The sequence below is a fragment of the Phocoena sinus genome, chromosome 8, assembly GCF_008692025.1.
Source record: "Phocoena sinus isolate mPhoSin1 chromosome 8, mPhoSin1.pri, whole genome shotgun sequence".
NCBI classification, from domain to species: Eukaryota; Metazoa; Chordata; class Mammalia; order Artiodactyla; family Phocoenidae; genus Phocoena; species Phocoena sinus.
The window spans coordinates 78784060-78811719 of record NC_045770.1 but is presented as its reverse complement, the minus strand read 5'-3'; the positions used below and the strand labels follow the sequence as shown (position 1 = coordinate 78811719).

Genomic DNA, 27660 nt, shown 5'->3' with positions numbered 1-27660 from the left:
GTTTCAGTGCACTGCAGACACCACTTTCTCCATTCAGGTATTAAGTACACAAACAGGGCATCCCCACCACGGGAAAGAAAGATTTGTTTATGTGTTAGGAGGACAGTATGTGGCTGGCACATGAGCAACAGGTGCAGGGCTGACTCATTTCGGTTTCCTCACCTGCGAAGGGGGAACCCAGCATGTGTCAGAAATTCCTGATAGAGCAAGGACCATTACCAAAGTCTTTGCCTTTTTTTTTTCTTTTTTTCATTTAAGGCAAGAAATGTATGTCCTTTGTTTGCCAACACTTAAGAGAACTAGCCTGTCCCGAAAGTCAAAGCACCCAACCTATGAAAGCTGGAGGGTTGGGCTTTTTTTTCTCTTTTTTTTTTTTTTAAAGGCCTGAATGAGGTGATAGCTTCATGCTGACAGCTGAGAAGCAGGTCAGTCAGGTTCTTGGGTGCTCTATTACACAAGCAAGATACGACCAGCCCCACCTAATTTTGTTTCTCTGGCACCCTCCTGCTCAGTGGGACATCAGTACACCTAACCCATCTGCTTTCTCTAATGCAAGACAGACTCATTCCAACCAGAACAGCTGTGATACTCCAGTTCTTGTCTGTAAACACCTCCTAGACCTGAAGGTAAGTGTGTGCTGGATTACATAGGATCCCTAGTCCCTCATCCCTTGCTCTCTCGCTCTCTCTCTTACTTACTTACTAAATAGAATCAAAGCAAGTTGAACTTTTGGCAGAACAGCCTGGCAAGTACCTACAGAGACCCTTGTAAAGACAGGTAGTTGTTTCATTAAGTAATTACCTTCCAAATGAGCATTTGTGCTGAGTTAACTTTAAGAATTATTGCCAAATTTGCTAGATGATGAAACCAGCTGAAGAGTTAAATAAAAACCTTGCTTAAAACGTAAGTGACTGTAAGAGAGAGTTTTCTTAAGTCAGATCTTAGTAAGTTTCAAAATGTTTAAAGTGGAAGTGGCTACGTGAATATAAATGAATATTTAGATTTAAAGTATGCATTTGGTTCAAAGGTTCTTGCTAAAGTATTAGAATACAGTAGCTTTTGAAAAACAGTCTGCTAATGCAATGAGTTATTAACCTTCTATATATCTTTCCCAAAGATTTTCTTAATTAAAAATTGGCAACGTGATGTCTATGTATTATTTTACTTAGCATGGTATGTGTACATGTATAGCACTCAACGGAAATCTAAAAGGCTAAGCCAGTGGCTGCAAAAGACATCCCATGGATCAGAGATGTGGATTAAGTTTCTTAAATTTATTTTGTTTGTTCTGTGTAAGGCTTCTCTTATTAAAGGGATTCTGATTTACTGTTTAACACTTTCTAATCAATCCATAGAGGCTGCTTCTACAGATAGTGAAACACGAGAGAAGGCTGGAAACCCCATGTTTGGAAATTTGGGTCCAGAATATTTCTTTTGGAGACACAATCTTTCTAAGCTTAACACTTTTCCACCTAATTATTTCAGTATTGAAGTTTATGACTGAGAATGCCCAAGTTAGCAGGGACTATGACATTCTATCTATTTTCCTGGGCTTATGCATTTCTCAGTCTTTTAATTAAAATGATCACAAACTTTTGAAATTTATTATTTCCTGAAAGAAAGTCATGTTTTTCCTTTTATTTGTTTCTTTCTTTTAAACTCAAAGTGAAATGATGTGGGTCCTCAGGTATAATCCTACCTTCTGTCTAGTTAAATCTTCACACCCTTTCAAAACCCTCTTATAAAAGAGGCATTTTGAGAAGCATGATTCCTTATGTCTTCATTTACTGTGGTTCTTTCATCTAGGGACAGCAAAATGCTGTCCAAGATTGGAAAGTCCACTCAGTGTAACACTCAAGTTCTGCCTGGGATATTGGCTACACGTCAGACTGAGTTTCCTATGACAAAGACAAACAAAACTCATCTGTCGTAATTTTTAGCCAGAAATCTATAAGAAGAATGATCACAGGCAACTGAGAGAGAAGTAGTACAGAATATACTCTTTAGTTACTTCACTACAGAAACATGTTTTTATATTATCCCCTCAGTGCAGCTAAAGTAATGTTTTTATTTAAAATTTCTGATTTTGATTTAGTTTAGAATGACTAGCATTTCTCTTCCCTTGCATGGGTTGATTACCTGACAGAAACCAGGGCACCTCCATATTTTTAAAGCTTGGTATAAAATGGGTATGACTTGGTTACAACAGGAGGGCTGGGCAGAATAATAACTTTACGAACTTAAGGAGGAACAATTTTATGCACAGTAAGTGTGGATTTTCTTTCCTTAATTGCCACAGGTTTCTGGGGTTTTTTTGTTTGTTTTTTTTTTTCCCCTCTCACCACCTCCTGAAGCCCTCTATACAAAAGTAGTAATGTGAAACCACTTTTTAGTGCCAACACCAAAGACAGGGGAGAAAATAGTTTTCATTTTCTTTGTATAGACGAATTTTTTTTTTAAAAAAAACAGTGAAACTCACACTCTCCGAAAGTATATTTTTAAAGTTTCTGAACATTAGAAACAATAAAAACGTTTCAATATATACAGAAAGATTTAGAATCTTTGTTTCAGGTATCACAAATTGGACGGAAATCCTCCTCTCTCTTTCTGTTCCCTTTATAATAATTCTCATCTTAGAAGTTTTTCAAGTTTGTAATGAGTTTATCTCTGTTCCTAGGTTACATCCTGAAAAGTCCTCTTAGGAATTTCCACCTAGGGGCAAAGAACAGAAGAAATGATGCTGCCTGGTCCTCCTGGTTTTCTCTGTCTCTCTCTCCAATTTCACTTTCTTTCATCCCCACATTCTCTCTGTCTCCTCTGTGCACCTGGCTGGCTGATGAATCTTGGGAACACAGAAGCATGCCATCCATCATCCAGCATAGCTTTACACACAAATATACCACACAGTTTACATATCTCAACTCTAGAGATGGAAAGAGGCTGCAAGAAAAGGGTAAAGATAAAGAATACAGAGTACTTTTATTGTCCTCTGGAGCTTCTGTACCACTTCCATTAACCTTCCCTGCTTATAATGTGCTTGGTTCAATTCAGAATGGGGTCAAACTTAACCAAAATTGCCTAGTTCTTGCCCCAGCAAAGATCCAGGGCTGGGGTTCTGAATAGCTGATGGCTTCAATTCCTGGCTGCTTCTGTCCCTTTAAGATGAATGGACCTGAGTAAGAGGTGTAACCTGGCTCTCTTAGAAGCCAGAGAGCAGAAGCAAAGTTGTCCCCAGCTGCCAAGCTAGGACAGCAGGAACGAATCAATATTCACGAAAGCCTTTCCCACAACTGTATTAATTTTGGAATAAATGGCAAAGAGCCTTCACAACATACTGTCTTACCCCACTCTTCCCTTTCTCTCTTTTCCCTGGACATGAATTATAGGCAGTAACAGAATGCTTGGCTCATTGCGGGTGTTGAAACCTTAGGTTTTCAAGTTACAATCAAAAGCTGGGTAAAGGGTAGCAAGATCCCTTTGGTGGTTCCATGTTACAAGCAAAGTGAAACAGGAACAACAAAACTCACTTTGTTGACTCTTGGTATGTGGATTCTCATTACTGGAAAGGACCAAAAGCTCTATGCCACGTTCCTCATGTGACATTATGAGAAAATTAGATGAAAAGCTAAGGGTTGTTTTTTGCTCCCCTCTGGTAACCACTTCTTTAGGAAGAGAAAATAACCAGAAAGCCTAGGTTTAGGGAAAGCAATCAAACTGCCTACCAATAAGACAGGTGGCCAAGTGCAATGCATAAACAACTCAGATCACTGGCAGTAGACAATGAAAAAGATTATAACGTTTGCTATGAAACTGACAGAGTTCACAGGAAAGAGCTGTTTCTGAAAAGGTCCATGTACGTATTTTTAAGCTAAATTGAATTGTATTTTAAATGTGCTAGGTGAAGCAACAGTTTAGCGAAATATTGGTGAACTTCAGGTCCTGGGGATGATCATTCCTGTGTTGTTAATCTTAATCTGTAAATTACATGGTAAAAGTGTTTATCTAGAAACCATGGAGACAATTGTTGGGATTTTCTTAAATTAGGATAAAAGTGTACTTAGTATGTTTAAGAGGCACTTAAGGGAGAAGGCACTATTTTTCTAGTGTTTAAAAATGTGGGATTATCACCTGCTCTGGTTAAAATAAAATTTGGAGGATTTCATTATTCTTTAGTATTCTGTGCTAAGAAAACATTTGTGGGAAGAGTTCTAAAAACCAGCTGATTACCAAATTCTATATTCCTTTGTAACTTTTGTTACATAGATGAGTGATTACTAGCTTTCGATGCCAAGGTCTGAATCCTAACCCTATCTTTCAGCCACTAGCTATGTGTCCCTGAATACATTATTTACATTTTTTATGTCCCATTTAATTATCTGTAAAATAGGATTAATAATCCCTTCCTTATTGTTTGATTGTTTTTGTTAAGAATTAAATGAGAAAACATGCAAAGCATCTGATGTAATAGATGCATACTAGTAATATGTTTTCCAATTATGTTAACAATTTTTAGGATCTAAATGAATTTTCTTGATTATCACAGAAAAGTGAATGAAATATAAATAAACAGAATTATCACAAATACAAATACCTATATAATCGCTACCAAGTGAAGAAACAGATTATTAGGAGCACACAGAAGTCCCTTTCATGCCCGCCCAATCAATACTGTCTCCTTCCTTCCCACAAGTAACCACTTCCCTGACTTTTAACATTCTAGTTTTTGAACTTTATAAACATGCAATCATACAGTACAACGGGCATTTTAAGCTCTGCGTGATATTTGTGATAATCACTCATGTTACTGTATGCAACTCATCTGTGAATCTCATTTATTTTTCATGTGCAAATATTAAACAGTTTATTATTCAACCTGTTACTGGTGGATGTTTAGGTTGGAGACACATAAATGATGCCCTTATGAATGTTCTTGTATGTCCGCCTGCTTGCTTTTTAAGTAGAACTTTCTTAAGTGATAAGCACAGGGCATGGAAATGACTGTATCTTTTAAACCTTAGAAATCCACAGGTATAGACTGCTTGCTAAAAGTCTTTGGAGAAAAAATATTATATCAGGATGTATTATAGGTAAGTCTAAGTTGTACCACTGTGTAAGTAATCATTAAGCAAGGAGAGGGGTACTTAAAACCACACGATAATCAGAGGGAGTAATTTAGAGGCTCCTCAGACCCTAGTGAAAAATCATCAAGGTTGAAAATATTTGTAAAAATTTCTGGGGGAGCTTTTAAGAAATGTCAATTAATGTTAGACATAAATAATAGCAGTTGCACCTCCTTCCTTTTCTTATCTCAGTCATCCTGGAGGCTTTTAGTGAAAAATAAGCTCTAAGGTCCAATTCAAAGAACATAAAATCAGTCCTCAGACTTTATTGTTTGAAGAGGAATAGTCTAACATTTTTTTTTTTACCTTTTTCAATTAAAAACACTTTAAATTTTAGCACCTAATTAGGTTGGAGTCAGTAGACTTGGCTTTCAGTGCTGCTTCTTTTAGCTTCCATTACTGGTCCCCCTGAACCTCGGTTTCTTCATCTGCAAAATGGGGATAACGTGAGCTACTCTTTTTGTCTCAATGGGTCGTTGTGAGGCTCACATGAGATGATGTTATAAACTGTAAGACATTTTTAGAGATATTATTATGTTTCAATAAGAAGAAATGGAAGTTAACAGTCACTAACTGCTTACTTTAGGCCCGATATTGTTTAGAGAACTTCTACATAAATCATTTCATTTAGTCTGCAGAACACTGTGAAGTCAGCATGATTATGATATTGATAAAGCAACTGATTAATGGCATGATGATTTTTCACATGTTATTCGTGATAGAAACCAGAATTACAATATAAATATAATTTCAAGACCAATTGTGGCGCTTCCACACTTAAGAGGCAGAATGACGTGCCCAGATTGGAGGTCAGAACCACGGTCTCAAACTTCAACTCTGCCACAGTCTAGTTAGGTACTTTTTTTCCCACACACACTCACAACCAGTTTCTTCATTTATACAAGGGAATGCAATGAAAGAATCCCCAGTTCTAAAAGTATTTCTGACTTTCTGTTATTTGGGATTAATAGGAAAAAGGGTAACATGGAGTAAACATGCTGTGAAAAAAGGGATGTTAACCTCAAATTCAAGTAACTCAAATTAGGAACTAATAAAATGTTTTCAAGTGAAGCTCCTGACTGACTCACTTTAAAGTGGTATGTTTACTGTATAATCAATAACATCATTTTCATAATAAATACTCCAAATTACATCTTTATAAAGAACATGTTTTCTTAAATAGGTTGAAGAAAGCAGCCCTATATTACATTATTTTTTAAAAATTACTTAGTAGTCCATATATTGTACAATACATGTGCGTGTGTGTGTGTGTGTGTGTGTGTATGTATTTCAAGTTGTCCCAAGCTAAATGGTCTTTGAAATAATGAAATAGTAGTGTCTGGCTTGACAAAGATTTTGCATGGCATTCCCTAGAGGAAGAAAGAAAGAAATACTATATAGAAAATAGAACTCAGTAACTCTAGTTTTAATAAAATCCAAAGGAAACAAACTTTTGGAATAGAGTATGGTACTATCATGTCAGCATTATGTCTCTGGATTTTTTTTATCACTTTAAAAATGTAGATCCATTTAAAAAAACCTCAGTACTTCATTCAATAATTCAAATGGTCATTATTTTCTTTCAGATTCTCATTATTAACACCAATACCAAAGAAGATTACAATGTTGACTTCAGTCAAAATTCTGTTGATTTCAATTTTGTTTAGTTTACTACTATTTGGAAGTCATGGAGAAGAAGGTCGAGAAATAAACACAACACAAAACATTGCAGAAGACTTAAAAACAAGGGAAAATCAATCTATTCCTTTGGAAAGTGAAGCAAATTCAACCTCAGATAAAAAAAATAGAGAAACCTCCCATCCCAAGGCAACTAATTTCTCTTTTGGGGATCCATCAAATAAAACCCATGGAACAGATTTCTACCATAATTTGTCAACAGACAACTCTTCCAGTCTCAAACTCATGCCCACACTTTCCCCAAGTCCTCCTTTGAGCCACAGCTTTGTTTCTAAATTGCCTCGGAACTCATCCGTAGCAGATGAAAATCCTCTGCCAGCCTCAGCACCTCCCGATACTACAGCTATTGTATCTTCCGAAAACTTCACTCGGTCTTCGGTCAATGACACCATGAAAGCTCCTGACAACAGTTCCATTACAGTTAGCAACCTCCCTTCACGATCAAACACCATATCTGTGACCCCCATGATAATGGAAACAGATGGATGGCCTACCATGACTGGAGATAGCTTGGCGGGCTTTACTGCCTATCAAGAAACAACTTTATATCCCACCTTGAAATTAACCAATAATTCAAAAATCTTTCCAGATACATCAGACCCCCAAGAAGGTAAATATAAATGGATTTAATTTTCCTTTTGTGTGAAACTGAATCTCCAAATAAGTCATTACACCTAAGAAATGCACCACACTAGAAAAAAAGGAGACTGCAATAGCACAGGTGGTTCTTATTTTGCGGGGAGAAACCATGATATTCATAGTGAATAGTGAAGGGATTTTAGGGCTTAAGTCAGCAAAGACTAGTCATTACTGTATGGGAATGTGAGAATGTGATGAGACTGGGACAAAATGAGAAGTAGGTTAGATTGAAAAGAAACAGAAACTGAGGTAGTGGTACAGTTTTGAGATACTGGGTAACAATTTTTACTGCATTTCAGAAAGACTACCTGAAATTTCACAGGTTTTTAGGAATATGATACAACTGAAGTTTAAAAATATATGTATTTTTAAATATATATATTTTTAAAATATATGTATTTAAAAATTTTAAACTCAACAGAAGAATACCCTCAATTTTTAGTTCAGTACCTACTGAACACCATAAAAATGGAATTCAGCTTTGAGTAGCACAAGAAAATTGTGTTATGGGGACATTTCTGTTTCATTTAGAGATTAGTCAAGCTTTAAAACATAAAGTGGAAAAGATCTCTAATGTTTAATGAAAATTCATTCTATTTTATTTTCTCAGGTCTAACCATGTTTTTGTTTTCGGAATTAAAAAAAAATAACTCTTCTTTTCCCCCCATGAACTCACTGATTTCCAATACAACTTATCTACAGATTATATTAGTGATATAAACACCAAATCATATAAACAAATTCCTATTTGAAAGTTGTTAGTGTACAGGTGAAGTTTTAAATTCTGAAATCTAGGATTATTATGGTATTGCAACCAGTATATTGTATGTACATATATCTTCATAATTTTAAGACATCTTTCCATTCATACATACTCTGATATTCCATCAGAAAGATTTTTTTTAAACTATTCTGTTTTGTCTTTCTAAACTTAATATACATATTGAGAATACTGAGTACTTAATCCTACCATTGCTCATTAATCAAAAAACACTTAGTTAACTTTGCTTCACTTTTATCTTGGTAAAAAATGTGCTGCTGTTGACCTTCCAACATGTTTTTTGTGTATAAATGGAATCTGATATAGAATTAGAGACCCTATAAGACCTCTTGCCTACCTAATTAATAAGCTTCTCAACAATTTTTTTTTAAACTTGAAAATAAAATGCACTAAGTATAAATCCAGGAAGCATTCAGTGATTTATTGATGACTTAGTCTTCAAATAAGGTGCTTGATAAAGGGGATGATAGAATGAAATTTTGGACTCCTTTAACTCAGACCTACACATCTATTCGCAGTGTGCAAGGCACTGCAAACATCCTGCTTTGTTTGGTCTATTTGTTGTATTTGGAAATACCCTCTATCAGGATATATTTCTTTTTCTTCATAATGCCTTTTCACTTTGGGTTTGTGGATTCAATTCCTATTACCTACTTACTCCCATTAGCTTTTTACTTTTCAATTGTTATAGAAACAAACTCAAAGCTTATCTCATCATTAAAGTTCATCAGAGATTCAGAGTTGATTAAAAACATAATATAGAATTCAACTTCAATAGAAATTAGATCTTAATAGAGAAAACACATGGCATTTCAGTACTATTAGTGTTAATATGTAATGAGATAGTTATAAAACTAAAGCTTAGAAGTATTTCAAGATAATTCAAATTTTGAAGTACAGTTTTATCAGGAAGCATATTTTCCAATATATCCCCCAAACTCAGTACTTTATAAAACACACACACACACACACACACACACAATGTATATATATTCCTCTGTAAATACCTATCCATTATCTAATTTAAAAAAAAGTGTTAAACATTCTTTGCTTACACAAAGTCCGCATGTATATATTTCTGTTCTTTGAATAACTGTTTTCTATTTCTTATCTGTAAATTATTTTTTCTTTGTCCTCTAGAGAACAGAAATACAGGAGTGGTATTTGGGGCCATTTTAGGTGCTATTCTGGGAGCTTCACTGCTTAGTCTTGTTGGCTACTTGCTGTGTGGAAAAAGGAAAACAGACTCATTTTCCCATCGGCGACTTTATGACGACAGAAATGAACCAGGTAAAAACAACTTTCAGAACTTCACCTGTACACAGTGGTTTTAACTAAGTGAAGTTGCTAACGTTCACTGCATTATCTAGAAGGCATTTAGAGATTCATATGACAGAAACGAACTAAAGATTTATTCTGATCTATTCTCTCTTTCTCAAAGAACATAACCAGAATAACTATGGAACTGTGTGTGAAATTTTAAAACCATTTGGAACTGTTGCTCATCGCATCACAATTGGTTTTAAGTAATAATCCCAGAACCTAAAACATATCATTATAATTGAAAGATAATGGCATGATATTAAGAACAAAATGGCCAGTTTTGTTAGCAAGTAACTGGGGAGCCATTATTCACCATTGGTGGATCTCTTAGTAGCAGTAATTTGAACAATGATTTATTCTAATCTGGAGCTCTTGCAAAGTTTGCACGTATACAATAGCCCTCTATTAATTATCTTAATGAGTCTTTAAAACAGAATTGCTAAAGGGTTGCATATTTGGGTACATAAAGTCAGATAAACCTTAATTCAGAAATTTCCCAATCATGTGATGCAAAAAAACCACCACATCTATGGATGAGAAATGTGTCTGCTAAGAATAAAGCACTGTGTTTGATCTTAATAATGCAGTAGTAATTAGGACAGAAATAAAATCAAATGCTTGATTCAACCCTTTTTTTCTTTAATATTTCAGGACAAAAAAAAAAATCTGTTTTCTGGTTTACACAAGGGACTCTTGCCACCATAAAAAATAGTTAAATGCCCCTGTTGGGTCTCATTGATAAAGTCTTGTTGATTTTTGATAAGTTTGGAACATTACTGATATATTAATTTTCAAAATCAAATCCATTAATTGTAAGTTAACTGAATTCTGTTTATGGACTTCTAGCAATCCATAGAAAATAAAAACTATCACTTTTCAAAATTGAAGGATAGGATTTCAATCAACAGGGTTTTCCAAACTTTTTCTTTTTAACTTCAGAATATTTTCTTTAAATGTTATCACATGCAAAAGCTCAGTCTAACAACTTGATATAATCTAAGATATTGTGATCGAGGCATAATGGAATAATTCAATTACACCACCTGTTTTACTCTTTCAGCTTTGAGACACCTTTCCCAAATTCCTAAGGTTCCTGGGGGTCCAATTTGTAAACAGAAGGCTTAAGGAATAGGTAGGATATGAGAATACCTAGCTGAATAATGAGATTACTAGTTTAATTAGTAAGTAGTCCCTGCTTTAGTATTCAAATACCTAGTGCCCCAAGTTTTCTTTAAATTCAAGAATATAAAAGAAATAATAGTCAGTTGTTTGTTGAAAATAAAAACAATCTCCAATACTATTAATCAGGATAATAACCTAGATCTCTCAGAAGGAAACATAAGATTTTACAAATTGTTTTCTTTCATCTCCCTCTTCAATGGCTCACCCATAATGATATTAAGACCCTTGGTAAAATAATGACACATTTTAAAATTAAAGCTCTTCACTTTTTAAAAATTATTTTTATACCAGAAGTAAAAATTCTGAACATGTTGACAAGGCTCTGAATTCACAAGATTCAAAAGTCAATGAGAGGGCTTCCCTGGTGGCGTAGTGGTTGAGAGTCCACCTGCCGATGCAGGGGACACGGGTTCGTGCCCCGGTCCGGGAAGGTCCCACATGCCGTGGAGCGGCTGGGCCCGTGAGCCATGGCCACTGAGCCTGCGCGTACGGAGCCTGTGCTCCGCAATGGGAGAGGCCACAACAGTGAGAGGTCCGCGTACCGCAAAAAAAAAAAAAAAAAAAAAAGTCAATGAGACATGTCAATACTTCTTTATATAAAGTATTGCTATATTTCTGTTGTGATCTCTCCCTTAGTTCCTTTATTTTTGGACCACCAGCAGTGAAATTTTGGAAGTTAAACTGTTCATAGTTTTAGAAGAAAAATGTGGCTTGCAAAATATGTACTTATTTAAAATTCAAAACTAATCTCTGAAAATCCCATATAAAAACGTGTAACTAACTCATCCAGAACAATTCCTACAGTCTAGCAGATGCCCGAGCATGCATCTTCCAGACTGTCACTATAAAGCAATTTTTTTGTTGCTTTTTTAGTTCTGCGATTAGATAATGCACCGGAACCTTACGATGTGAGTTTTGGAAATTCTAGTTATTATAACCCAACTGCGAATGATTCATCTACACCAGCAGGCCGAGAAAATGCACGGGATGGCATTCCTATGGATGACATACCTCCACTTCGTACCTCAGTATAAAACTAAGGGGAAAAAGGCTTCAGATGGCAAATGTTCACTATATCCTGGCCTTTCAAATCCTTCATCCAAAAGCTGAAGCAAGATCACTCTCATGTGGCCTGTGCCAAAGAGAACTGTAAAAGCATGAGACGAGTAGCAGAAACATAGAGGGTAAATCATCCAAAAGGTTTCCTTTCTTCCATTTCTCACTGTGCTGAATCATCTATTGAGTAACCTTAATTTATATTTTGGTCTATTTTTTTCTTAGCAGGAAATGTTTGTGGAATCAGGTAAAACTGAAAGATTTCACCATGACTGCCCCACCCAATAATTTAATTAAAAAATCCTTCAATGAAAATAGGGACCCCAAATTACATTTTTACTTTTTTTTGGCGGGGGGGGGGGGGGGGAATTGACTCTTCACTGCTCCCCGTGTAGTCATAATACCATATATCAAGACTGGCATTTTGCTGAAGGAAAATTGGAAGGGTGATTTTATTTTTTTTAAATTTTGACTTAAAGCTAGAAAGAGAGTATGGCACAGATTCTGTTCCTGGGAAATCCAAGTAACAGGAGTAAGAGGCTTGAATTCTAGTACATTTTACTTTTCTGTATCAGCAGGTACATAGTCAGCCCCTTGAGTTGCCAAGTTGACAGTGACTTTGCATTCAACAGACTATGGTAGGAAAGCTGACCCTAACCAGGAAAGTGATCACTTCTCTTCAAAGCATGGGGAATTCCAATCTGTGGTTTAATTTAGGCCACAATTAATTGGGTTCTTTAAAAACTCAGTGAGAAACTTAGTGAAAAAAGTCAGCCAATGCATATACCTATACATAACTTTTACAGTTTTAATATGCTGGATAGGAACAGGATTTATTTTGTATTAGACATTATTGCTCAATCATATAGGGAATAGATTCTGCATCTCTAAGTGCATAAAATGTAAGGTTAAAAAATATATAATGGAAGCCTTAAGCAAACAAAACATTTTCTGAGTGTCACTTTCACAAGTGAAAATACAAGACGCTTAATTTGGATTCTAGTATATTTCAGTTTGTTTTCAATTACTGCCTGTTTTGGGCAGGAAAAATATACTCCACAGTATAGGAAGGTTGAGGCTTTAGGGATTAGAAGATTAAACCAAGAGTTAAATTCCCAAAGAAGCAGTGAATGTGTGAAGAGGGCATATGACACAAGAGATTTTACTGTTGAATTGATACATGGTATGTGTGTTTGCGTGTGTGCATGTATGGTGGGTATGAATAAACAGAGCAACAGCCTCAGAAAACGAGGGCCAGGAAGTAAGCAATGGAAGAACATACTTACCCCATATTGCCATAAAAATAGCAAAGAAGACTGTCCCTCCATTATCAAACAGATATGTTACCTTAGTGGAAAACAAACAAAAGTATTAGTCACACTTTTTGTTATAATAATCCAGTGATTACTGTTTGCATTTAGGTGCTACTGATTTTTTTTCCCAGTGGAATCACATTATTTTATAGTTTTCAAATATAAGATAGGCAATCCTTTCATGGGTCCTGCAACTGTTTCATGTGATTTTCTCATGGGGAGAGGTGAGGAGTCAGCATTTCCCCCCTTCTCTTCTCTTTTCCCCTTTGACTCTGCCTTCATTTCTGCTTAGAAGTGGTTCTCGTACCCTGAGGAAGTACTTGTGGGCCACAAGTAGAAGCTACACAGAGAGCTTTAAGAAGTTAGCTTTCCAGTGAGGGCACACCTAGCTGCACTTCCTGTTAGCAAAACTTCCAGGATTGGGGAGAGTTGCAAAATGCAGAATTCCATTAGTGATCCAGCACTTCCAAGGGAAAGGGATCACAGTGCCATCCCTATTCTCTGATGTCTTTCAGAATGTGCCATGGGTCATTAAGAAATTTCATAAATCACTGGACATTTAGGATATAGTCCAAGTGTTTTTTAATCAGACGTGACCTGAAGTTTTATAAAGAACAATGTACAGTTATACAACATTATTGAATATACATTTCAGGGTTGTAAGAATCGTTTGATTTTAATAAAGTATAAACTCAATTTACCTTTGCCTCTTTTTATTTGTGTAATGCCCTAACTATATTTATAAATTAGTGAGGGAGGTTAAACCAATATAGCCAAGCCAATGTATGTTTGGCAGCCATTTAAATACCATAGAAACTAAAGAGAAAATAGGGGCATTATCCTCACAGGAGTGAGAGGCCAACTGGGGGCTAAAGAACATTATTCTAAGGAAAGTGGGAGTAGAACGTTGTCCTCTTTGCTCAGTCTCCAGTCTAGAGGCTGCTCAATGGGTGCATTAAAACAACATTAATGGGGCTTCCCTGGTGGTGCAGTGGTTGAGAATCTGCCTGCCAATGCAGGGGACACGGGTTCGAGCCCTGGTCTGGGAAGATCCCACATGCTGCGGAGCAGCCTGCCCCGTGAGCCACAATTACTGAGCCTGCGTGTCTGGAGCCTGTGCTCCGCAACAAGAGAGGCCGCAACAGTGAGAGGCCCGCGCACCGTGATGAAGAGTGGCCCCCGCTCGCCGCAACTAGAGAGAGCCCTCGCACAGAAACGAAGAGCCAACACAGCCATAAATAAATAAATAAATAAATAAATAAATAAATAAAACAACATTAATGTGTATTTTAATTGTAACATCTGGAACACACTGTAAAATAATATAAAACAGATAAAGGTGGGATGTATTTTCCTATTATGTAGCATTACTGCAAACTTTATTATACAAAAGATGTGCTGCTTTTGAAAGTTGGTGGATAGGTGCACAATGTCCTAGATGCTTCTAAACTTCTAAGACTGTTAAGGCTTGGGCTTTTAAAAAATGTTATAGGACTTGGTTTTCACACCAATCATCAGTATATATTATGTACAACAGAGAAAAGGACCGCAAAGAAATTCTCTCACAGAGTTGATAAAATTCCAGCCAGCGGGGGAATCCAGCTTTTTTGTGTCCAAAGGCATCCCACAGAAATACCTGCGGCTGCCAAGGAACTGAACAGCTGTCTGCTTTCCTTTATAAACAAGCCTAGTGCAGGAAAGAGCCTCTTAAGAGTGTTAGAACAGAGACTTCACACATGAGGACGTAAAGGTCACCAAGAAATAATGGCTACCCCTGCTCCAGAAACAGCCAGGTTTTTAGAAAAGTGACACATAAAAAGCAATACTTAACAACAATTGTGTTGCACAGACATAATTTGTCATTGTTCATGCAATATTTTCCTTAAAAAAGCTTTTCATTTTTTTTCTTATTAGTTTTGTTTACAAATCTTTCAGGCATTTTTAACTAAGTAAATTTAAATATCATCTTTTCAGAAACACATCCACGAGACACGGTGAGGTATACATACCATATTGATGTAATGTGAGATTACATACATGTAGCGGGAGATAAAGCTAGAATGGGAGTTAGGGAAGTCTTCAGAACTTGCCCTGAGGAGGAGTGTAAAAGTATAAAATCATTGTTTTACCCACTAAACTATTACATGTGGGGTGTATTATGACAGGGGAGACTGTGGAGATAAGAAAAGCACTTAGAAGCCTGTGGTTACAGCTTCCGATGATATGGGTTTTTTAGGGTGCCGATATGAGTTGCTGAATGGAAATGGAGGAGAGGGGGAAGGAAGAGTCAAGCACAGTGTGGATGGCTCAAGCTTAGATCGTGAGTGATCAGAAAAATCCCAAAGCAACGTAACAGACTTTTCTAAAAGCAAAAAAAAAAAAGCTTGTCTGATCTACAAATGTATATTTGCATTTTATTGGAAAAATAGCTTGCTTTTATGCATAGGGAACCTTTGGACAAGCTTTATATTCAACATTGTTAAGAAGACAGAATATAAGAAGACAGAAGCAAACTACGCCTCAAACAAAGCTGTGTTTTAGCACAAATTCTCCACTATCTTTTTTTTTTTTTTTTTTTTTTTTGCGGTACGCGGGACTCTCACAGTTGTGGCCTCTCCCGTTGCGGAGCACAGGCTCCGCACGCGCAGGTTCAGCAGCCACGGCTCATGGGCCCAGCTGCTCCGCGGCATGTGGGATCTTCCCGGACCGGGGCACGAACCCGTGTCCCCTGCATCGGCAGGCGGACTCCCAACCACTGCGCCACCAGGGAAGCCCTCTCCACTATCTTTGACATGTGATTTCTCTTGCAGAGCTGAGTGTGGCTGGAAATCAATAAATGTGGATATTGTTTAAGGAGATAAATTTCTTATTAGGTTGGAAGCTTGAACTCTATGTCTCCTCTACTGTAGTTGATAGATCTCTTTCTAAAATTGTTTCATGGGTTCAGAATAACTTAAGCCTCTGGAAACTGCCACTGGGCTAAGGTGAACAAGGTGCCTCTTGGGCAGATTCCACGCTGCGGGCCAGGAGATTACGGGGGGGGGGGGGGGGGGGGGGGGGGGGGGGAGCGGGGGCGGGCAGGGGGCGGGGGTGGGGAGAGGCAGGGTTTGGAATTTAGGCTGAAGTTCAGCCCACTCTCAGTTCCTTAGCTCCTAATTCTTCGACAGAGCAAAATCTGTGTAACTATCCACGTCCATTGGACCGGGGCAAAGGTACACCAAACATGGCAACCTCATTTTTTTACCCCTCCCCCAACTCATTACTTATTTAGGGCAACAGCTTTTTAAATGTGGTCCTAGAAATCAGAATCACCTGAGGAGCCTCTTAACATGCAGATTTCTAAGCCTCGCCCTTGGCCAACTGATTCTGAATCTCAGGACGTGGGGCCCAGGAATCTGCTTTTTAACAAAAGTTCTAGGTGATTCTGATGTGTAATCTTATGCAGACTCATCCATGAAACTTCTTAAAGAAGAAAGATGGTCTGTCCTAATTCTGTTGGAGCCTTAATATCAGTATACAGTCTGAGGTTCACTCTAGGTATTGGATAAATGTTTGTTGAACAAGTGAAAAAACCCCAGACACTAATAACTGTTATAAATAAGGCTAACTTCAAAGGTTGAGTCATTTTTTTTTTTTTTTTTTTTTTTTTTTTTTAATGCGTTACGCGGGCCTCTCACTGTTGTGGCCTCTCCCGTTGCGGAGGACAGGCTCCGGACGCGCAGGCTCAGCGGCCATGGCTCACGGGCCCAGCCGCTCCGCGGCATGTGGGATCTTCCCAGACCGGGGCACGAACCCGTGTCCCCTGCATCGGCAGGCGGACTCTCAACCACTGCGCCACCAGGGAAGCCCGGTTGAGTCATTTTTAAAATCATATGTAAAAACAATGCAGGACCCTTGTACCTGATGATTTCACCTTAACTGAGAAATCCTAGCATAATGGAAATTGACAGTGTGGTGTCAGGTGCTTTGAAAAGAGTATGCAAATATCACTGAATTAGTTAATTGAAAATATTTCTTAATTCCCATACTTTTAAGTATTAAAAATGAAAACAGTCACCAAAGAAAATGTTAATGTACTTAAATATAATTTTTATTATATGACAGGACCACATTTTCTCTGAAACACACCCTTGAAATTATTAAGGAAATTATTACATGCACACACATATTTCAGTAAAATATGACAGGTTTAATTTCCTGTTACTTGTCACAAGTGGTGATTGATTCTATAAGGAATTGACCAGTTCCTAGATGATGTCACTGGGTGATGGTGTAGGCTAGATGATTCTAGATTGGTGGCCTTGTTTCTTTGCTAAAAATCTCTTCCCTTATTTCTGATACTGCCCATACAGTAATCTCTAGGTGTTTAAGTATGTAAACTGATTTTAAAAGAGAATGTTTATTTTCATTCAATGAAGGAAGAGTAATTCTGATTTTTAAGGTGTAAACCAAGTAGCTACATTTTACCTTAGCCAGAGGAACAAATACAAGACACATTAAAGATTTCACCGTAGTGGGTTTTATGTCTTGTTTTGTTCCATAAGGCAATATTCTCCTCTGCAAGCTAACTTTTCCACCTACCTTATAATAGTTACCAAGTGAATTCTTTCTGAGTCATACCTGTCCCTATATATACAATTTATACAGAGTAAAGGAAGGATGTAGATACTGTACAATGACAAAGGCCCCCTAGATTTAATGTTTCCTTGGACAGTTTCTTCACTTTATCACTCTGCCACATATGATTCTTAGCTTTACTGTTCAGATAATGCCAGTGTGTTTTATTAGAACTGTCCAAGTAGAAGTAACATATGTATATACGGATTTGTTGCTGTCCCTAGGGCTGTTATATGTCTTTAAAATGCATGGACAAAGGGAAAAACACATGTATTTACATCTAATGACTCTATACACTTGGTTTCTGCAAAAAGTGTTGAGAAAATGCTTCCCCAAACAAGACATCTTTGTGGAGCATTTAAAAGAATTCAACACTGAGCACATTTTAGAAATTAAATTATAAACAAAACAGATTTTTCCCATGCCATGCGTTCAAAATAAATAATTCAGAAGCTAATTTTACTAAGTTTTGGTCTCCTAGTAGGATCCTGAGTGGCTTTTTATTTTATATCCACCCTTGTCAAAAGTTAATTGTATAGAGGCCTCTACTTCTGAACAAGATGGAGTAACAGAGATTGATTTTACCCCCATTCTGAAAACAACCAAAGAATGCACAAATATATAAAGCAACAGATTTCAAGATTGGATGTGAGGCAATGAAAGGCAGTGATCCCTAAGAGGCAGGAAACAACTGAGGTGAGCATTATGATTGCCTCAGGTTACTACACTGAAAGTGTAGTCACCAGGGTGCAGAGAGCGACAACCCAGACAGTGAGCATTAATGTGAGGAGGCTACCTGAGGAAAGAACCCCCTGAGAGGATTAGAGGAAACAGTTTCAGAAGCTCACAGAGTCAGGAATAGTGCCTGTTTCCACCAGCCAGACTGGAAATCCTCATTATTCACAGTGCACTGGGTAGAGTACACAGAAAGATCTTGTTTTCATTGTGGGGAAAAATGAGTGCTAGAAAGAGCACTGCTGTGAGCCCATCTCACAAATCCTAAAAGCAAGACCCAAAAGAATCAAATATTTTTTCAAGTAACTAAACCGCAATGAGATCTCTCTAAACATCTATTAGAATAGTTAGAATTAAAAAGACAGACCATCCTGAGAATCAGTGACTATATAGAAAACTGGAATTCTCATACATTGCTGGTGGAAATGTAAAATGGTATAGACACTTTGGAAAACAGTTTGGAAGTTTCTTAGAAGGTTAAACATCTTTCTATCTCATAATCCAGCCATTTTGTTCTAGGTATTTGCCCAAGAGAAATAACACTACTTGCCTAAATGAAGATTTGTAGACATTTGTAGCATCTTTATTTAAAATGGTAACAACTTAAAACAACCCAAAAGATCATTAATAAATGATGGATAAACAAATTTTGATATAGCCATATAACGCAATACTACTGAGCTATAAAGAAAGATGATTGATAAATGTTATGACATGGATGAATCTCAGAATAATTATGTTGGGTGAAATAAATCAGAAAAAAATCACACACTGTATGATTCCATTTACATAACAGTCTGGAAAATACAAACTTATCTATAATGATAGGAAACTGTTTGTTGCCTGAGCACAGGGGTGGAATTTGGGAGGGATGGGAGGCAGAGATGACAAGAGGTCGTGAGGAAACTTTTGGAGGTGATGAATATGTTCATTACCTTGATCGTGGTGATGTTTTCACAGGAGCATATATATAATCAAAATGTATTCACTTATATACTTCAAATATGTACATTTTATTATCTGTTCATTATACTTTAATAAAACCATTTTACAAATGAATAATAGTAACTGTAAAATTCAAGTACACATTTCTCAAACTTGTGTGTACCTTGAAATCACCTGGGAGGTTTTAAGTTATGCTGATGCCTAGGTTCTAAACCCAAAGATTCTAATTTAACTGCTCTGGGATGTGACTTGGGCTTCAGGAGTTTAAAACCCCCTTCAGGTGATTCTAATAGGCAGCAATTTGAGAGCTTTTGGTATGTTATTTCATTTTCTCTGTAAAAGTAGAAGTAATTTAACTTCAGGAGTCTTCATGGAAGATAAAAATTTTATCACTACCTGTGGAAATAATCATCTTCCCCCAAAAAAGAATCTAGATGTCATTCCAAGTGGACGTTTTAGGTCTATGATGGCAATAAACACTTATAAAAACAAAGGAAGACAAAGATATTCTAATAAAATCTACTCTTTCTGTAATTGCCACAGAGTGATGTTTTACTCAGTTGTCAATGATATTGATATCAATGATATTGAAACACTTGGGAACATTTAACTTTGGTAAAAAGCGGTCTGCTGGAGGACTTTTTACTACCTGCCTCCTAGAAAAAGTGGAGGGCAGGGAGAGGAACGTGAGGGTCCACACTCACCTTGGCATAAATGCAGCTTTCATTGAGTCTCTGCAGTGAGCAGTTCTTGTCACAGAGAGGGCACATGAAGACTTCAGTGGCCTTGCAAATTTCTTGGCTTGAGAAATCAAAGAAGAAAAAGAAAGCATGAACCTCCGTGTTTAGGAGGTACTCAGCCCCTATGGCCAACCCTGTGGGAAGCAGCAAGGCAGGGAGGAAAAGAAGAAATGGAAATAGTTGGGGCCGGGGCGGGGTGGGGGGTGGACAGGTGAGGAAGAACTTAAGACAGTGGCTCCAACTCAAATTTTTAGGATTTTTGTGATACAGAGTTGTTTGTTTGCTTCTTTGTTTTAGAAATCTCTGCCAAGATATTGTAATGATAATAGGCCATATTTTATACTTGGGAGGCACCTGTGGGGCTTTGTCACAAGGACACTTTTATACCTGATTTCATGGCATGCAAGATAATCTTGTGAGGAACAACCGAGGGTGTTTTAACCAAGCTCACAGGCTTGGACATGGCTGAGCTGGAGTCACATCTGACTGCTGATTTCTCAGGTCTAACGATCTTTCCCCTGGATCTCGTTGCTTTACAATCACCAAAATGAACAGCATCCATAATTCACATAATTTCATAACCCCCACTGCAGTCAATCAGTGCGTTATGTTCATTGGAAATCTGAGGAAGTTTATCGTGACACACACTGTCACGATAACATGGCATAGATTTTATTTACTGAAATATACAATATTCTCTATTAGAATGTAACTTCTCTATTAGAGATTCTCTATTAGAATGTAACTTCTCTATTAGAATGTAACTTCATAATATTTGTCTCTTAAGTTCTATGCTATCTTTTAAAAATCTCAGCATACATTATAGATGACATTGTGACATGAATAGGGCATCGATAACAATTTCTCAAAAGCCTCACAGCCTGAGAGTTCACAGCAACCTGTTTCTAAGATGTTTTGTGCCTTTATCTGTCATACCTGACCCTTTCCCACTAGGGATACCATAACTAAATTGTCCAAGTAAATATGCTTTGGAAATATTGAAAGTAACATAAAGGCTTTTAAAAATATGCCTGGAAATGCAACTGTTATTAAAAGTTTAATTGGCAGTGTTGATAGCAAGATTTGCTGTTTTCAAAATGTATACACTCAAAGCAAAAAATAATGCATGTGTATTTCAAATGCCTGATGTGTATAATCTCAAGCCAAACTGGAAATGACTAGTAAGTAATAATGCTATACAGTAATACAATACTTTACAAAAAGCAAAGGTGGGTCCATGTCCATTATGTTTAGTCCTCAATTCAGTCTTCTGCAATGGTAACTATCTCCAAACTGAGAGGAAACTGATGTTTAATTTAAGTGATTTGCTCAAGGTCACACAGCTAACAAGAGGTAATTTAGGGAACTGAGTTTAGGTTTTCCTGATTCTAGGTCCAGTTCTCCATCACCTATAACTCATCTAAAGGAGAGATAAGTTTATGTCATATTAAGAGGAACTTTCCTATCAAAAACTAATTTATTAATAATGATGATGGTGTAACAGGTCTTATATATACTATAATTCTCCCACTTTCACACACATCATCTTGCTAGTAATCATAATGTCTATGTGAAGTAGGAGGAAGCAGGTAAAACGTACATTTTAAAAACTCAAAACAAAGAGACAATTATACCTCCTCTTAGTCATATTACTAATTTGTATAAATAAGAATTAACATTCCTCCTGAAGGAAATTTTTATTAAAATAGGCTTGCTATCATAATTAGCTGTGTTTTGAGAATGACATAATGTGCCCTGCATTGAAATCTCATACTAAAATGGTATTAAGTTTGGTTAATACTATATTATCTTTCCCACCTTCCAAATGATCACAAAAAAGCACAGATGTTTCAAAGCACTCAGTCTAGAATCCCAGCCATTAGACTAGCCTTATTTTTATTTCCGGAATCATCAAACTCATTTTCTATAAGTTGTCCAAAGTTCAACTTGATAGGTAACATAAAAAAATATTAAACAATTTTGTTAATGTATTTTTTAGCCTAAAATATGGAATTTGAGATGAAATCACAAAGTTCTTTGACTTTACTCAACCACTAGATGGAGGGAGAGTGCCCAACTTGAGTGTTTCTTAATTTCTTTTGCAGAAACTCATAATACAAACCACTGCTTGAAGTGTGGCTTTCTTTTGTCTTATATCTGTTGTTAGATATACACATCAAGGGCTGATTGGAAGGAATGATAATTACAACCCATTTAAGATATGGGAGGAGGGAGCAATTTGTCCATTTGGGGATGGATGCCTGGACCTGCTCTAGGGTCTTGATGCTTCCTGTAATCCTGTTAACCTGACAAAGCACAGAATAAGACACTTGGTGATGTCCATTTTGGGGAAATGTGGTAATATGAAAGTAGGTTTAAAGGAAGGCAGTATGGAAGCATGAGTAAAGCATGGATTTTACAATCAGATATAATCATCAGGGAAAAGCAAATCAAATCACAAGGTATTACCTCATACCTGTTGTGATTGTTATTATCAAACAAAACAAACAAAATAAAAGTAGCAAGTGTTGGCAAGGATGTGGAATATTTAGAACACTTGAATATCGTTGGTGGGACTATAAATTGGTACCGCCACTATGAAAAACAACACAGAGGTTCCTCAAAAACTTAAAAACATAACTACCATTTAATCCAGCAATCCCACCTCTGGGTATATATCTAAAGGAACAGAAATCGGAATCTCAAAGAGATATCTACACTCCCTTGTTCACTGCCACATTATTCACAATAGCCAAAATATGGAAATAACCCAAATGTCCATCCACAGATGGATGGATAAAAAAATGGTGGAATTGACATACAATAGAATATTATGCAGCCTTAAGAATAGAAGGAAATTCTGCCATATGCAACAATATGGATGAACCTGGAGGACATTATGTTAAGTGAAATAAGCCAGCACAGAACAAATACTGCATAATTCCACTTATATTAGGTATCTTGAAAAAACACACTCATAGAAGCAGAGTAGAATGGTGGTTCCTAGGGGGTAAGGGAGAGGGAAATGGAGAGTTGCTGTTCAATGGGTATAAAGTGTCAATTATGTAAGATGAGTAAGTTCTAGAGACGTGCTGTACAAACGACATCGTGCCTGTAGTTAACAATACTGTAGTGCACTTAAAAATTTGTGAAGGGGGTAGATCTCATGTTAAGTGTTCTTATCACAATTTAAAAAAATCAGATATAGGTTTAAACTTACTAGATATTTCCTCCTAAGTCACCTACCTCTCTGAGGATCAATTTCTTCATCTCCAGTTGGAGATAATATGCAACTGGGATATTATGTAATGAATATTGATAATGTGCCTGGCACATCATAGGCACTTGATAAATGGAAGAAGACCTTATTGCTAAGGATGTTGTCAGGAGAGGATTTGAGAGGCCCTTTAGGATGTAACAGCTTTTGAAAAGCTGGTCAGTACTGAGGACCAAATACAGAGTTCTCATGCCAAAGAGGCAAGAATGGGCCGGAGAGTTGTTTCTGCCCTTTGTCCCAGACCTGAAACCCAAAGCCTGAGAAGCAGGCACCATATCTACCTGCTTGTTCATTTTTATATTGCTATGATATATGCTCTACATGGCACAAAACTGACCACCTTTGATTGTATAAGACCAATGTGCATGTAAATATATACATACATATATACATTCACAGATACATACAATAAATAATCTATAACATGATTTTCATGTAATTCTACAATTAACTGCAGAGCAGGTAAGAAATATGACATTAATTCACGTGAACATAGCTGGTAGAAACATAATACAACCCAATCTTCAGCTTTTCAACATTTTGTTACCTTGCAATAAACAAAAAAAGAGCTTAAAACAGAACTAAAACAAAGCAACTCAAAATAAAAGCCCTATGTCCTCCACTCACTCGCCATGATAACACCTAAGACTTAACCATGTCTGACACCTTGAATGGAAAAATTCAGTCCCATGAAATTTTGAAAGTCAAGATATTCAGTGATGCTTATCTTAGTTTAGAATAGAAAGTCTGACAGGATCTTAATTACAGTGTGACAGAAGTAGCAGTAATATAATACCACAAAGCATAGAAGAAAAGAGTTTGCTAGAGCCTTTTAAAACACTCCTTGTGCTAAAGGTTAAAGAATACTTATCTCATACAAAAGAAGCCTAATTTACTTCATTGGCACGTAAATCAATAGGAACAGAAAATCTATTCCTTTCATTGCCTTTTGTTCATTTTCAGCTTTGTAAGCCTGGAGGAGGAAGTCTACACCACATGGGAAAACTTTGTGAATATGTTCTCCATGGAACCAATTTGAACAGTAGCTAACTGCCTAAAAATCATTTTCTGCTTTTGTCAATTCATTTTAAAAGACCATTTTTTTCTAAAACCCTAAAGACTATCAAAAAACTCTATAACTAACACATGAATTCAGTAAAGTTGCAGGATAAAAAAGTCAGTATACAAGTATCAGTTGTGTTTCTATATACTAACAAAAAGCTATCAAAAAGAGAAATTAAGAAAACAATACCATTTACAATGACATCAAAAAGAATAAAATATTTAGGATTAAATTTAGCCAAGGTGGTGAAAGGTCTATACATTGAAAACTATAAGATGTTTGCAAAAGAAATTGAAGAAGACAAAAATAAATGGAAAGATATTCTGTGCTCATGGATTAGAAAATTTCACACTTTGAAATGTCCGTACTACCCCAAAAGATCTACAGATTAAGTGCAATCTCTATCAGAATTTCAATAGTATTTTCACAGAAATAGAAAAACCTATCTTAACATTTTTATGAAACCACAAAAATCCCAAATAGCCAAAGCAATCTTGAGAAAGAACAAAGCTGGAGGCATCACACCCCATGATTTCAAACAATATTATAAAGCTATAGTAATCAAAAGAGTACATATTGGCATAAAAACAGGTACATAGATCAATGGAACAGAATAGAGAAACCATAAATAAGCCCATGTATATATGGTCAATTTTCGACAAAAAGCCAAGCATACTCAATGGGGAAAGGATAGTCTCTTCAATAAATGGTGGTGGGAAAACTGGATATCCACATGTAAAAGAATGAACCTATGTATCTTCCACCATACACAAAAATTAACCCAAAATAGATTAAAGATGTAAATTTAAAACCTGAAACTGTAAAACTACGAAATCAATCTTGGCAATGATTTTTAGGATTTGACACCAAAAGTAAAGGCAACAAAAGCAAAAATAATTAAGAGTGACTATATCAAACTACAAAGCTTCTGCACAGTGAAGGAAGCTATCAACAAAATTAAAAGGCAATCTACCAGGGGACTTCCCTGGTGGTCCAGCGGCTAAGACTCTGAGCTCCCAATGCAGGGGGCCCAGGTTCAATCCCTGGTCAGGGAACTAGATTCCACATGCCACAACTAAGAGTTCACATGCCACAACTAAAAGGTCCCGTGTGCCGCAACTAAGACCTGACACAGCCAAATAATAAATAAATAAATAAATAAATATTTTAAAAATGGGAATCTACCAAATGGGAGAAAATATTTGCAAATCATATATCTGATACAGTGTTAACATCTAAAATATATAAAGAACTCATACAACTCAATAGCAACCAAAAAAATCTGATTAAAAAATAGGCAGAGAAACTGAATAGACATTCTTTCAAAGAAGATACATAAATCAACAGGTACATAAAAAAGTGATCAACATCACTAATCACCAGGGAAATATAAATCAAAACCACAATGATATATTACCTCATACCTGTTAGGGTGGCTATTATCCAAAAGACAAGAAATAGTAAATTCCCTGGCAGTTCAGTGGTTAGGACTCCACGCTTCCACTGCCAAAAACAACAACAACAAAAAACAAAAAACCCCAAATGTTGGTGAGGATGTGGAGAAAAGTGAACCCTTGTGCACAGTTGATGGAAATGTAAGTTGGTACAGCTACTATGGAAAACAATATGGAAGTTCCTTAAAAAATTAAAAATAGAACTACCATATAATCAATCAATTCCACTTCTGGGTATATATCCAAAGGAAATGAAAACAGCATCTTGAAGAGGTATATGCACTCCCATGTTTTTGCACCATTACTCACAATAGTCAAGATAAGTAAACAACTTGTGTCCATCAGCAGAGGAATGGATGAAGAAGATTTGAGATACACACACACACACACACACACACACACACACACACGCACACACACAAAATAGAAGAGTATCCAGCCATGAGAAAGAAGGAAATCTTGCACCTTGTGACAACATGGGCTTTGAGGGTATTACACTAAGTGAGATAAGCCAGATAGAAAAGAAAAATACTGCATGGTATCACTTTATATGTGAACTCTTAAAAAAGAAAGAAAGAAAAAAAAAGCCAAACTCATAGAGAATAGAGAAGTAGTAAAAAAAAATATATATATATAGTATTTTTATTTTCAAGACACTATAACTCCAAATTACAATCTCACTTCTCAGCTTCAGAGGTTACTGATTCAACATCATATAAAGAAATGCCTAAAGGGGGTTGAATATTTCCAGTGGGCACATGTTTGTCCAGGAAGATGCTGCCTTCCAGAGTGGTAGTGAGTTTGCAAAACTCTGAAATAAACTTGTCACTAGGTGAAATGCTTTTGAACAGTAGGTGTTTCTTTGTTTTCATGCTAATTACCATTTGGCCTTCAGGAAGAACAAGGGGATTCTGAGATACCAAATCAAGGAATTTGGTTATGGAATAGGATTCAACCCTGGGACAATGAAAATATTTTGCTTTTAGGCAAAATTGTTATACAAATACATGTGCACATAGATAAAGAATATTCAAGGAAATGCATTTTATGGTCCCATTAACTGTCATGATTACTACCCAGTAGCAAGGCCATGGTTAAAAGATGGACCAGAAGGGAAAAAAAGTACTGAGCTTTTTTTAAGGAGGGGAAAAGTACTTTTTCATAGTTTGAATTGCATCATACAAGGTTGAACTTGATGAAATCCTTGTGGTGTAGTAAATAGAACATGCTGTTAAGAGGATTCTTTAATTAATTCTTTAACTCATTTAATTCTTTAATGTGACTTTTACCTCTGCTGAATAATAATGTTTTGTTCCTATATCCAAATCTTGAGTCATTTAAACTTTAACAGAAAAATCACCATTCTGATAAATGTTTGATGTTTCTCAAATCTTATTTTACTACCATTTTGATATCTTAAGTTGATGCTAAAATCTTTCATAAATCTATTCTCATAGAGAGTAAGAAGAAAGTAGAAAGTGATTTTATGTTCTCATGAGAGGAGACTACTTAGGGTAGGATTTATATGGTATGAATATTTTGTTTAGACATCTTTAACTATGTAAGGTTCCCTCATCTGCTAAAAGGAATACTCATCTCCAAAGGTGGTAATGAAAGTTGCATAAAATGAAACAATGCATCTGGACAGTCTTTGTATATCTTAAGTGTTTAAAGAACTGTAGCTATTATATTTATTTGAATTAATGTATTGAGAAAG

At 36.4% G+C, this 27660-nt stretch overlaps 2 protein-coding genes across 3 annotated transcripts in view; one reads left to right on the top strand and one right to left on the bottom strand.

Moving 5' to 3' along the window:
* ANO3 (anoctamin 3) overlaps window positions 1-27660 on the bottom strand; it is a 440374-nt gene that overhangs the window by 70415 nt on the left and 342299 nt on the right. Inside the window, 2 exon segments of the mRNA XM_032640382.1 lie at window positions 13086-13146; window positions 20114-20210. Coding sequence (XP_032496273.1) covers window positions 13086-13146; window positions 20114-20210 — 158 coding nt within the window.
* Window positions 405-12127, top strand: MUC15 (mucin 15, cell surface associated). 2 transcript variants are annotated; one of them, XM_032640383.1, is made up of 5 exons: window positions 405-425; window positions 561-626; window positions 6707-7428; window positions 9379-9528; window positions 11617-12127. In XM_032640383.1, exons 3-5 carry the CDS (start codon window positions 6744-6746, stop codon window positions 11775-11777), a joined length of 996 nt encoding a protein of 331 aa, XP_032496274.1. In that variant the 5' UTR covers window positions 405-425; window positions 561-626; window positions 6707-6743; the 3' UTR covers window positions 11778-12127. The 2 variants fall into 2 exon arrangements, with proteins under 2 accessions (XP_032496274.1, XP_032496275.1); XM_032640384.1 differs by lacking the exons at window positions 405-425; window positions 561-626; window positions 9379-9528 and having other exon boundaries at window positions 6729-7428; window positions 11617-11777.